The 12,459-nt window shown below is 45.6% G+C and overlaps 1 protein-coding gene across 1 annotated transcript in view; it reads left to right on the forward strand.

Moving 5' to 3' along the window:
• The window catches only part of LEKR1 (leucine, glutamate and lysine rich 1), a 30,189-nt gene extending 19,636 nt beyond the window's left edge, over positions 1 to 10,553 (forward strand). The window contains exons 6-12 of the mRNA XM_059479408.1: positions 1,352 to 1,433; positions 2,954 to 3,031; positions 3,262 to 3,465; positions 4,473 to 4,554; positions 7,547 to 7,699; positions 8,655 to 8,954; positions 10,197 to 10,553. Of these exons, the coding sequence (XP_059335391.1) occupies positions 1,352 to 1,433; positions 2,954 to 3,031; positions 3,262 to 3,465; positions 4,473 to 4,554; positions 7,547 to 7,699; positions 8,655 to 8,954; positions 10,197 to 10,520 (1,223 nt within the window). The 3' untranslated portion in view covers positions 10,521 to 10,553. The remainder of the gene's footprint in view (positions 1 to 1,351; positions 1,434 to 2,953; positions 3,032 to 3,261; positions 3,466 to 4,472; positions 4,555 to 7,546; positions 7,700 to 8,654; positions 8,955 to 10,196) is intronic.
• Positions 10,554 to 12,459: the final 1,906 nt, after the last annotated feature.

Here is a 12,459-nt window from a genome sequence, read left to right on the forward strand (position 1 = left end):
ATTAACTTCCATGATTTTTCCAAGGGTTCAGACAAGTCCAAGAAATTTTACTTTTCTCTTCAAAAAGCTCTTTATAAATGCTGATAGTTTGATAGATCCAACAGGTCCTGTGTGTTTTACCCTGTATAATTCTCTCCCTGATTTTTTTTTTTTTTTTTGTAGTCTTATGAACAATTTTCCTTTTCCCTTCACTGAAAAGAGGGACTCTTCCACTTGTAGGATTTATCAGGATAAGGTGTGGCTGGCAGGAAATCCCACACTGGGCTCATCCATCATCATTGCTGGAAATGACTGACAGAGACACATGGGAAAAGTTACAGAAATTCAGGGAATTCGAGTGAAATGATAAATTTAAGAACAGGAATGAGAGATTTGGCTTCTGGGAAGATCCATCAGGGAGCTTTGAAGGACTGTCCTGGGAGCTGTTCCCTTCAGAGACAAGGTCACCTCACTTTGTTTGCTGCTGCTTTCTGAGGAATAATCCTGTTTTTTCTTTCACTTCCAGACCTGTTGCAATGATTTGTCATTGGATTTTTTCCCATGTATTTTTGGCGCTGTCCTTTTGGTAGAAACTTTAATTTCAAATCATTCCTAGGTTTCCTGGAAAGGCAGCCCTTGTTCATGAGGATATTTAGAGATGCCCAGGTTGCTGTGGCTGCCCCATCCCTTGGAGGTGCTCCAGGATGGGGCTGGGAGCAGCCTGGGACAGTGGAAGGGAGCTGGGCTGGAGCAGCTTTGAGGTCCCTCCCAAGCCAAGGCATTCCATGATTCTATGACATGTCCATGGAGATGAAAATCTGATTGAGCCATGTGCTGCTGCTTCAGTTCAAAGGCTTCACATCTGCAACTTATGGCCGTTCTCAGAATTTAAAAGCATAGAAATGATGATATAAGGCACACAAAATCAGATGAGATAATTTAATGGAAAAAACAGATATTGTATTGGGAAAAAGGCAGTGGCTGATTGGAGCTGAGGTGATGTATTCTGAAAGATAATACATAGAGGTTAAGACAAGTACAACACCATTTAATTACTGCCAGGGTTTCAGATGAAGTGAATTCCAGGTGAGTTTTGGTGCCACCTTCCTGCATCTGTTTGCTCTCAGCTTTATGTACAATCTGATTTAAAGCATTTCATGTTTCAGTGTAGTTGAAGTTGGTGTTTTCTGGTGGGATAAAAAGCCCCGAACACAGAAACAAACCCCAGCTTTTTGCTGTAAAGACACTCTGCCTGTGTGCCCTGCTCTGCCTGAGGTGGGAGTGAGGAGCTGCAGGTCCCACCTGGAAACAAACCCCTAAAGTGGATTAATTTAACATTAACAGAGACACAACCTCGTGTTTTTGCTTTCAGATTTAACAAATCAGGTGGAGACGGCTGGCCTGCAGCTGCAGAAGGTGACAGCAGAGATGGAGCACTACAAGAAGCTGTTGCTGTAAGATTCCCATTCCTCGATTGCTTCCACTGCACACAAAACACATCTGCCACTTTTTTCTTCCAGCAAGTGCTGCTTGTCAGAAAGCTCTGAGAAGGTTTTGACCAGCAGAGGAACAATTTTATCTTCATGTGCTTGTTTCTAATCACCTGCTGAGCTGTGGGAGCAGGGATTGCTGAACTGCAGCAGGGATTGCTGGAGCTGCAGAGGAGGGATAAGGAGCCTGAGGCAGTGCCTCACCTCACACACAGGTGTACGAGGCTTTTTGGGATATCCACATAAATTCAGGACTAAAAATGTGTGTATACACACGTTTATGTAGGAAGGAAGGAAAATATGGTGATAGAGCACTGCCAGAGGGCAGGGTTGGGTGGGATATGGGGAATTAGGAATTGTTCCTTGGGAGGGTGGGCAGGTCTGGCACAGGTTTTCCAGGGAATTTGTGGCTGTTCCTGGATCCCTGGCAGTGCCCAAGGCCAGGCTGGCTGGGCTTGGAACCACCTGGTCTATGGAAAGTGTGGGTGGAACAAGGTGGGCTTTGGGGTCCCTTCCTACCCAGACCATTGCAGGATTTTCTCCAATTTGCAGAGCACACCCCAGCACTCAGAGCACTCCCACATCAGGAGCCTGACACCCCAACGGCACAAAACATCACAAATGCACACTGAGTGCTGGAAACCTCCGTGGGCACTGGAGCAGCTGGGGGACATCACCTCCAGGAGAATCCAGAGGCTGCTGAAAAGGCCCAGGCTGTGTTTGTGGGGCTCAGGAGTCAGAGCTGGCACTGCCAGGCCCGTGGGCACCCAGCTGCCCTCTGTGCCCCTGATTCCCTGAACCTGAGCACGGGCTTTGTGCTGCTCTGTGCCCCTCATTCCCTGAACCTGACATTGGCTTTGTGCTGTTCTGCTCTGCTCCTCCTGTTTCAGTTCCCTCACTCAGGGGTCTGACCATGACCGAGTTGCAAATATTTGGGATGCTTAGCAACAAAGTACTGCAGTGATAATGTAAGGATTGAGTGGGAAACAAAGATGTCATGAGCACAGTTAAATAAACACCGAGGGCTTTCCAAGTGTAAATTAACATTTCAGCGTAATATGGGCACAGTTTAATAAAACAACATATTCTATAGCTGTTTAAATGTAAATATGAACCTTAACCATGGTTATTAATTGGTGCAATGGTGACATAATGACATGAAACCTGCAAAGTTTCCAGCCCTTTTACCTACAAAATTGGGATTTGTTCCATTTTATTCATTTATTACTCAAAATTGTCACCGGTGTTGCAAGATCTCACTTCTTGTTTGCAACATTTGTGATTCAGGTCAGGCTGATGGCACTGGGAGTGTAACTTCCAATTATTAACAACCATTGCTGGAGCTGACAGAACTTTCTGTTCATGCCTTTTATCTGAAATGGAAAATGCAAGGAGGAAAACACACCCAGAAGTGATATCCAGGCTGCTGCAAGAGTAAAGCTCATTTCTTTGGGTAATATCCTTTTTTCCCAATGTTTTTTTAGGGTGAAGTCAACAGAACTTGATGTCTGTCAAAATGAACTGAAAAAGATCAAATATGAGAATGGAATTGCTGAGTCGAGGTAAATGCTGAAATGATATTTCATATTTTTGAGCAATGACAGCAAACATTTATTATTTTAATGCAGTTTTTATTCAATAAATTTAAAAAAATTCGGTCAAGTCAGTAGACTTAACTTCATAAAGAACACATGGAGTTTTGACCAATATTTTATTTTCCAGGCATTATTATTCTGTCTATAAATAAGAATATAGTAACTACAATGCTGCTATTTCTTTATTTCATCTGTAGACTTACAAAAGAGCTGAAGGAGAAGGAGGAATCCCTTCTCGTTTGCCAACAAGTCTGCAAACATTTGCAGGAGGAGGTGGCTGAGAAAGAGAGGAGAGAAGAAGATCTGAAAAGAAGAACTGGGAGATCAGAGAGTGAGCTGGAAACCCTGAAAGCTCTGCTGGGCCAAACAGAGCAGGAGGTGCTGATGCTGAAACAGGAAAGGTAAAAGGAGCTGAGCTGGGCTCAGGTGTCCTGGAAATTCTGCAGATTTTGGAGGTCATTGACTTGGGTTTTTAAATTATTATGGATAGATAAAACTTGGGTGAAGTGAAGAAAATGTGCAATAAAAAATAGGAGAAGTTCTGCTTGGACTGCAGGGCTTCAGCTGGAGTTTAACCTGAGCCCCAAACCCCCATTTTTGCAGCTGCTCTTTGTGCTCAAGGTGCAGGGAATATTCAAACCCCTGAAATGCAGAGCACTTGGTGCCTCCTGGCACTTCTAAATGCTGAAATCAAGCCTGTGGCCGTCAGAGTGAAACTGGAGATGGAGATTCTGCTGCAGGTAATTGGATAAATATGGATTCAGGTTGCTGAGTCCAAAGCAAAGGCACTCAGCTCGATCCCATCCCAGGGAAAACAGAAGCCCAGTGCTTCATTGTGCACATCCCAAAGCAATGCCAGGGACAGTGGCAGCTTTGTGCACAGGCTGAACTGGTGGGAAGCTGCTCTCACACCTCCCCGAGCACCAGATCCTGTCCAAGAGCCTGACTGAGGGAACACTGAGGCATTTTTGGGGTGGACAAGTTGTTAACATCAGTGGCAGGAATTTAACCTCTCCAGAGTCCTGCCCTACAAGCCCCACGTAACAAACAGTGCCTTGAATGACAGAAAGCACTCAGTGCTGCTCATTCCAAACCCATTACAAACTTAAATTAATGAGCCTAATATTCCAAGCTCATGAAATACAAGTTCTGGGAGGAATATTTTAAGTCTTTCTGTGTTCTTTGAAATTTGTCTTGAAAATATCAAAGAACCATTAAAATGCCATTTGAAGTGGAAGATCAAGCACTGTATTTTCTTTAAAACATTAAATTCAGGAGGCAAGTGAGTGCATGGTGGAGATTCCAGGTGGTGATTCCTGGGGCAGGGACGAGCAGGACTTCATTGCAGGGCCAGGGGATCCCAGCAGTGTGGGCAGAGCCCAGGTTTACATGGAGTTTGTGTTTTCAGGGAGCTGCTGAAGAGCAGGACGGAGCAGCTGCAGGAGACACTGAGGCAGAAGGTGCAGAGTGAGGACTCCTGGAGGGACAAGGTGACTCTGGGGGCTCTGCTCTGGGGGGTTCAGTTCCACAAGGGCACAGGAAAGCAGGGAATGATCCCCCCCAGTGCCACATGTGGTGGGGTCATGGAATCACACACAGCCTGGTTTGGAAGTGAATCAGCCAAAAAATCTGTCAGGAACACACAAATTGTGTTTGCCTTTGGCCTCTGGGTCTGCTGGGGCCTCAACCCCCTGAAATCCCAGGGAAGGGTTTGTTTGGGGAGCCCCCTGTTTCCAAAAGCACATTTAATGTTGGCTCAAGTTCATGGAATGCCAGGATCTCAGCCTGGTTTGGGCTGGAGGGACCTTAAAGCCCCTCCAGTGCCACCCCAGCCATGGCAGGGACAGATCCTCCGTCCCAGGTGCCCCAAACCAGCCTGGCCTGGGCACTGCCAGGATCCAGGGGCAGCCACAGCTTGTCTATAATATCCTCTGTGCAAGGAGCTCTCCTGGCAGCCTCTTCCAGAGGGATTTGGGGAGCTGCTTCCCATGAACAGCTGTCACCCTGTCACCCGTGTTTTCATCCGCAGCTTTCTCCATGAGCACCAAAAAACCCTGAACTGAAAAAGAAATAAAAATATATTCATCTATTAAAAAGAATAATAAATAAAAATATATTTATGTATTGAAAAGAATAAAAATATATATTAAAAAGAATAAGAAACTAAAATAAGTGCATATATCAGTGAAGGAAAATTTAAAAGCAGAGTTAAACAATAATTGTGACTTGTCTGATTTAAGCCTCACATAATTGGTGACTGAAATTACTGTATTTTTTGTTTCAGTGTCTGAAAGCTTTATTTAGTCCCAGGAAAACTTGGGGACTGGTAGCAATTAGGATCAGTTTCATTTCTTTGGAAACCCCTTCCCTTCCCTGTCACAGGATATAATTTGGGAAGGGGATCAGGCTGGCTCCATAATCAGAGGTTTTCAGCCTGACATGAGAACAAAGTAAAGATTGGTGGGAGGGAGAGGGAGCAATTTCAGCTTTGGTGTCACAGCCATTAAAATGCAGCCACAGCAAGGCCCCAAAACTCAGCTCAGCAGCCAAAAAAATCAACAAAGTGACAAAGTGACAACATTGCCTTTGGTTTGTGCCACTGCAGAGCACCAGAAAGTCAAGTTTTCTGTTTAAAATACATATAAACCCGAAATGGTTTCAGTGGAACAAAAAAAAAAAAGTCACTTTCAGGGAGTAATTTAAGAAATAACTCCACTGGAACACTCCACATTTAAGGAATCCCAGGATTGCTGAGTTTCCTTTGAGTGCCCAAACACCACCCTGTCCCCAGAGCCCCCAGTGCCACATCCAGTCATTCCCTGGGCACCTCCAGGTGTGCTCCTGTCCTCCCCTGAGAACCTTTCCATGCAGAAATCCCTCCGGGACAGATGGGTGCACACCTTCATCTTTTAGGCTTTTAAGATATTAATTAACGAGGGGTGTGTAAGTGGCTGTAAATCAATTAGTGGCCAATGTGCTCTCTTGGAACATCAACCTTCACTTTATTCTGTTCTGGATCTCAGCTTTACTAATTTCAAATATTAAATGGGAAACGTTTTGTATGAATGGGCTCAGGTTTTTATATATTGCCTTTAATTGTTTAGTCTATGGAGTCAAGGAGCCTCCAACAAGTGATCAGGATCTGTAATAATAGGTGGAGTTAATAAATCTGGGGGTTTATGTTCAGAATCCCAATTCCCATCTAAGAACATAGAAATATCAAAATATAATATAATATAATATAATATAATATAATATAATATAATATAATTATAAGCAACAATATATATTATTATATAATAATGAAAATAGTAGTTCATCATTATGTAATAATTATTATATTAAATAACTAATATCAGTATAATATTAATTACTAATATTACATAATTATAGAATATATAATCTTAATTACAGAATAATTATGTTTGTAACAAAATTTATTATATAATAATATAATCATAATTAATATAGTAACAATTTCATTTTATATATTATAATTATAAAATAATTATTAATAATATTTTATTATAATTATTGTCATTATTGATATTGTTATTGATATTGTTGTTATTATTATAAGAGTCTACTCTGAGCATCCTACAAATACAAAAATTTTAAGCTATAACAGTGGGGGATTTGCACTTCTTCCACACCCTGAATTGGGAATATTTTGCTTTAAAAAATAATGAAAATATTTCCAGTTTCTCTTTTCCCCCTAAAGACATTGGGGAGATTTATTATACTTCTGCTCATAACAATGTGTGGAATTAGATAATTGTAATTAAGCTCATTGTGGGCTTTTGTGCTTTTAATCATTGAAATAATGAGGTTTGTGTTGTGCATTTAATGTGCCTGTTGTGCTCTCAGCCTGCTGCAATGAAATCCTGGGAAAGGAAAAGTGTTCTCCTAAATGCAGCCTTCAGGGTTTCCTCCAGAATCCAGAATTTTCTGGAGAAATTTCACCCAGTATTCTAACTGGAGAAGGGTCTGGGATCCATCATTTCTGGGGAATAAATTTATAATGTGAATTATTGGAGATGCTGCTAGGACTGGGAAATTTCACCCAATATTCCAAGTGGAGAAGGGTGTGGGATGAGCTCCTTGGGACCTGGCAGGGCCTGCAGGGGCTCCAGGAGAGCTGCAGAGGGACTGGGGACAGGGATGGAGGGACAGCACACAGGGAATGGCTCCCAGTGCCAGAGGGCAGGGATGGGTGGGACATTGGGAATTGGGAATTCCTGGCTGGGATGGGATTCCCAGAGCAGCTGGGGCTGCCCCTGCATCCCTGGCAGTGCCCAAGGCCAGGCTGGACACTGGGGCTGGAGCACCTGGGGCAGTGGGAGGTGTCCCTGCCATGGCTGGGGTGGCACTGGGGGGGATTTAAGGTCCATCCCATCCCAATAACAATAACAATATCAATCCCATCCCATCCCATTATCCCATGCCAGTGTGACAGTGGCACTGACCCCTCTTGTCCCCCAGCTGGAGATGGACCTGGCCAAGGGGGAGGCTCGGCACAAAGAAGCAATTCTGAAAGTCAGGGAAGAGGCCAGAGTGGAGCTGGAGCTGGAGAGGCAAAAACAGCAGGAGCTGATCACAAAGTACCAGAGAGAACACGAGGAGCTCCAGCAGAAGGTGAGCAATGCTCCAGAGAAAACTTGTGGCAGAAGATCACAGAAAACTGTAAAAAATTGGAATGTGAAGGAATAAAACCTTCTCTGCGTGTCATCTTCTCTAGATGACACAGTACTTTTTCACAGTCTTAGTATATTTAATTTATTTTTAATGGAACAAGCTGAAAAGAACTATTCCAGTTCAAGTTCATTGGTGTGGAAGTTCTTTCTCATCTCGTATTTTCAGCACCAAAACTCCATCTACGTCCCCAGAGTTGCTGATTATATTTAATCTGACATCATCACTTTTAAAAGCTTGGGGTTGTTTCAGGATATGATGAGGTGCCACAATCCCACTCATATTTTTCCCCTTCCCAAGGGAACCTGCAGCTCCAGGGCCAGTAAAAGCTGCTGGGCTGGACTGGTGCTGGCACCACAGGGGGCTGGGAGCTCCAGATCCCCCTCAAGTTTTATATAGAAATTGAGAAATTGTACCTGGAACCTGAGTTTCCAAAAGGTTTGATACAATTCCTGAGAAAACCTGAGAAATCTGGAAAATGAAAGGAATGTAATGAGGTTTTATTATTATTTAAAATCTGGGACATTGTGATTTAGAGCTGAAAATGAGTTTGGCTTTGTTCACCTGGCAAATATTTAACCATGGTTTTTAAACCCTGAGGAAACACCGACTTGCAATAAATTTAACTTGAAGTTAAATTTCCCCTTTTTTTACCTCAATGACTCTATTTGATCTTGAACACATTAATTAATCTCTGTGTTCTCAGTGAGTGGTGATTAATTTACAGCTCTCTGGTGTCCTCTGAGGGAATTATGTAAATTCAGAGCTATTTTTTCCTCTCTGAGGACCTGCAAGTTTGAATTTGTTGGTTTTTTCCTCAAGTCACCATTTGTCTGCTATTACTTCTCCATATTTAGAGGTTCTGAGTGGAGATTAATTCCCATCTGATCTCACCCAGATCCCAGGTTTAATATCCAGTGCCACCAAGAGCTTGAGGATGGAGATGGAAATTCTGGAGAAGAAGCTCCAAGATGCCCAAATGAAAGTGGCAGAGAAGGATGGAGACAAGGAAAAAGAAATCCAGAGCCTTAAAAGGCTCATCAGTGAGCTTGAGTTCCAGCTGACCATGGAAAAGAGCAACAATGAATCATTCCTGGACAAACTGAGGAAAGAAATTAAGCACAAGTCAGATGAACTGGAAAAATTAACCCAGGAGAAGACACAGCTGATTCACAGTTTGAGTCAAGTTCAGGAGGAGGTAGGAACAGGACCCAGGAAATGCCTGGTTATTTTTACTTGGAGACATGTGATTTCTAAAACCATTCAGAGGTCTGTGACCAGAAAATCCATTGAAATGCAAAGATTTCTCAAACAAATCCATCATAATTTCCTAAATACGGTACATCACAAAAGGTGTGAACTTTTAATTCAGCAAATGCTTAAATTAGTGCTTCATAGAAAAATATATTACTAAAAATTATTTTTCAGATCCTGCAAGATCTTTCTTAGTCTGTAGCCTCACGTCCCACTGCCCAGACATGAGTAAACAATGAAGAATTCCCAGTTTTTAGAGTAGAAGACATGGATATTTCTCATTCCTTGAACTGGTACCCCAGCTCCCACCAGTGCAGCCACGTTCCCTAACTCAGGAATGCATAAAAATGAATTAAATGCAAAGAGAAATCCAACTGATGGATATTCTGACCACAAACATTTGCTGAATGCTTGGAATATGATGGGAAGGGAGGAGAGAGCTGCTCCATGGGAAATGTGGAGTCAGGGACTGCAGATAAGATTAGGCAGGAATGTCCAAAGCAATTCAGTGACAGGAAAAAGAATTAGTCAACAGCAAAAATAAAACTCTTCCAAGTGAATTGGTGCTAGGGTTGGTACTGATCTATTCCTTGGAAAGGTTGGGAAAGGTGTGAGTGGAATTCCAGTGAGGTTGTGACCAATCTGTGCCCAAGGATGGGGACATGGCAGAGAGGGGCCTTGGCAGTGCTGGGACAGCAGGGGGACTGCATGGAATCACCATGAGCGATTCCATGTGTTCATCCCTGGTTCCACACCTGGTTCCATATCTGATTCCATACCTGGTTCCACATTTGGTTCCATTCCTGGTTCTGTATCTGATTCTACATCTGGTTCCATATCTGGTTCCACACCTGGTTCCACACCCGGTTCCATGCAGTCTGTGCTCTCCCACTGCAGAGGGTTACAGGGAAAAGCAGCATTAACCCCTTGGTGTCACTGCCCCTCTGTCCATTACTGCCTTCCCTTCCCAAGAGCAGCATTCCCAGTTCTCCCAGCTGGGCAGGAGAGCAGGAACACCATCTGAGCACTTCCCTGGGAACAGCAGGACAGTGCAGGGCGGCTCCCTGTCCCAGGAGAGTCCAGGTGTGATGTCTGGCCCATTCCCGGCGTTTCTGTGCAGAATTCCCTGCTGCAGGGGCGGCGCTCCGGTGCGATGTCCGGCCCATTCCCGTGTTTCTCGTTGCAGAACTCGGTGCTGCAGGACACGGTGCGCCGGGAGTGCGAGGAGCGCTTCGAGCTGACGGCGGCGCTGGGCCGGGCCCGGGAGCAGGTGCTGGAGCTGCGGCGGCTGAGCGGGGCCCTGCCGGGCTCGCCGCGCTCGCTGCCCGCCGGCGATCTGCGCCTCTCGGGCACCCTGGGCACGGCCCGGGCTGCCCGCGGCCCCGGCTCGGGCCGGCACGGCGGCAGCAGCGCCGCGTCCCTGGAGCCCCCCAAGGCAAGGGCGGCCCCGCCGAGCGAGCCCCGCGGCCGGGGCCCCGCCGGCATGAGGCACCGGCCGAGCCAGCTCTGACAGCTCCGCCCGGAAACCGTTCCGGCCTCCAGAGGAACGCTCCCGAACTCATCCTACAATTTAAAATCCAGTTAAATATTTGTTTATTTTTGGTGCGGTAACTTTTATCTGTCCGATAATTTATTCATGGTGTAATTAAGTGCTGGGCGCATTTCGAGATGGGAAAAGTGAAAAGAGTCTCTCCAAGAGGAGCACAAAGAGCAGCACATCTTCAATGAGTGGGATTGAAATCAGAAAATCCCTGGATCCCAGAAGGTTTGGGCTGGAAAGGACCTTAAAGTTCATCCCATTCCAATGTCCTAGCCCTGGGCAGGGAATAATGGCCCAGCATCACAGGATCCAGGAAGGATGGGGCTGGGAGCAGCCTGGGACAGGAACTGGAGGAGCTTTGAGGTCCCTTCCAACCCAAACCAGTCTGTGATTCCATGATTCCATCATCTCACACCTGGGCTCTTATCTCCTGTTTGTGTCCTGGGGCAGCAGCTGCAGCAAAGGGGGTGCGCGGCCAGGGAGGAACAGCACGTAAAATAAAAATGGATAAAATAAAATAATGGGAGCAGGAACAGGATCACAGCTCTGGCACGAGGGACTGGCCAGGTCCTGGAGCCAAACCAAGTCCAGAACAAATATTTCCCTTCTCCCCCTTCCTCCCAGAACCCAGAGCTCCTGCTGCTAAGCAATAAACAAAATATGGAAATGCCAGGGACCCTATTTTGCTGGCTTTGCAAACAATTTAATGAGTCTCACCATGTCAAGGAAAGTTTACCAAGTGTTTTCCATGGTGGGACGACAGGCAGAGCACAAAGTGCCACGGAGGACGTGGACACCTCATTACAGCCTGAAATTTTAGGAAATCAAACTTGCTGCAGAAAGTTCTTGTAGGGGTGGTGTCAGGGACCTTGCCTTGCAGGACTCGTGGCACGAGGCAAAGCCAAACAAAGCTCCAGGAACAAACCTGTCCCCGTGGGCAGCATTCCAGCCCTTCCCTTGGAGCAAACACCCCATGGCACGGGGCTGTCCTGTCCTTCCCTGCTGGAAAGGCTCAGACTGCCCTGGCAGAGCTGGGGTGGTGCCTGCTCTGGAGGGAGCTCCTGCAGCTCTGACCCTTCCAGAAAGGATCAGTCCCCTGTGCCAGGCAGGAAATGGGGCTCGGTGGGCTGGGCTGGTGCTCTGTGTGAGCCCCAGGCACATCCCTGGTGTCACCAAACCCCTCCTGAGTGACCCTGCCACTCAGGGTGGGCAGGGGATCCATCCCTGCTCCCAGGGGACAAAGGGACAGCACAAGAGGAGCCCTGGAATCTCAGTCAGTGCCTCAGTGTGGCTCATCCTTTTCCCACCTGAAGTTGCCCAAAGTGTAATGTTCTCCACAGATGATTTGATGGAGAGTCCAGCCCCTGTCTGGTCCTGCTGCTCCTTCAGCAGAAATCGGGATCAGCAGGGGCCACGCACAGCTTGCCATGGATATCACTTCATTCCCACTGGGATATCACAAACCAAAGCTGGGGTGATCACTAGACCTTGCTCTGAGGTGTGTGTAGGATCTGGGATCCCGACTGTGCCTTGCAGATGGAGTTTTTCTACAAAAGAAGAAATTGGACTGCAGGAAAAAGCATCTTAGTTCCTAAGCAGTGTTAAAAGTGCATGGAAATAGAAACTGATGCCACAGATCATTAAAATGTATTAATCAGAATAAAAGCATGACTGTCTTTCTTTGTACTGTGCATTTTCAATACCAAAACAAGAGTAGGATAATGAAACTGGGGAAAGTTCCTTTCGCAGACAACCCCCCAGAGCTGCATTTTTAGTTATTTAAAGCAGGCCCTTATTTCCATCATGAAAATTTGATGTTGGTGGTTACAGGTGGCTGAGAGAGCCCTGCTGAATGAAGAACAAACCCCAAACGGCTGTGATGGTGTGAAACACTAATCCAGGGGTTTCA

This window comes from Ammospiza nelsoni, chromosome 10, assembly GCF_027579445.1.
Source record: "Ammospiza nelsoni isolate bAmmNel1 chromosome 10, bAmmNel1.pri, whole genome shotgun sequence".
In the NCBI taxonomy this organism is placed as follows: Eukaryota; Metazoa; Chordata; class Aves; order Passeriformes; family Passerellidae; genus Ammospiza; species Ammospiza nelsoni.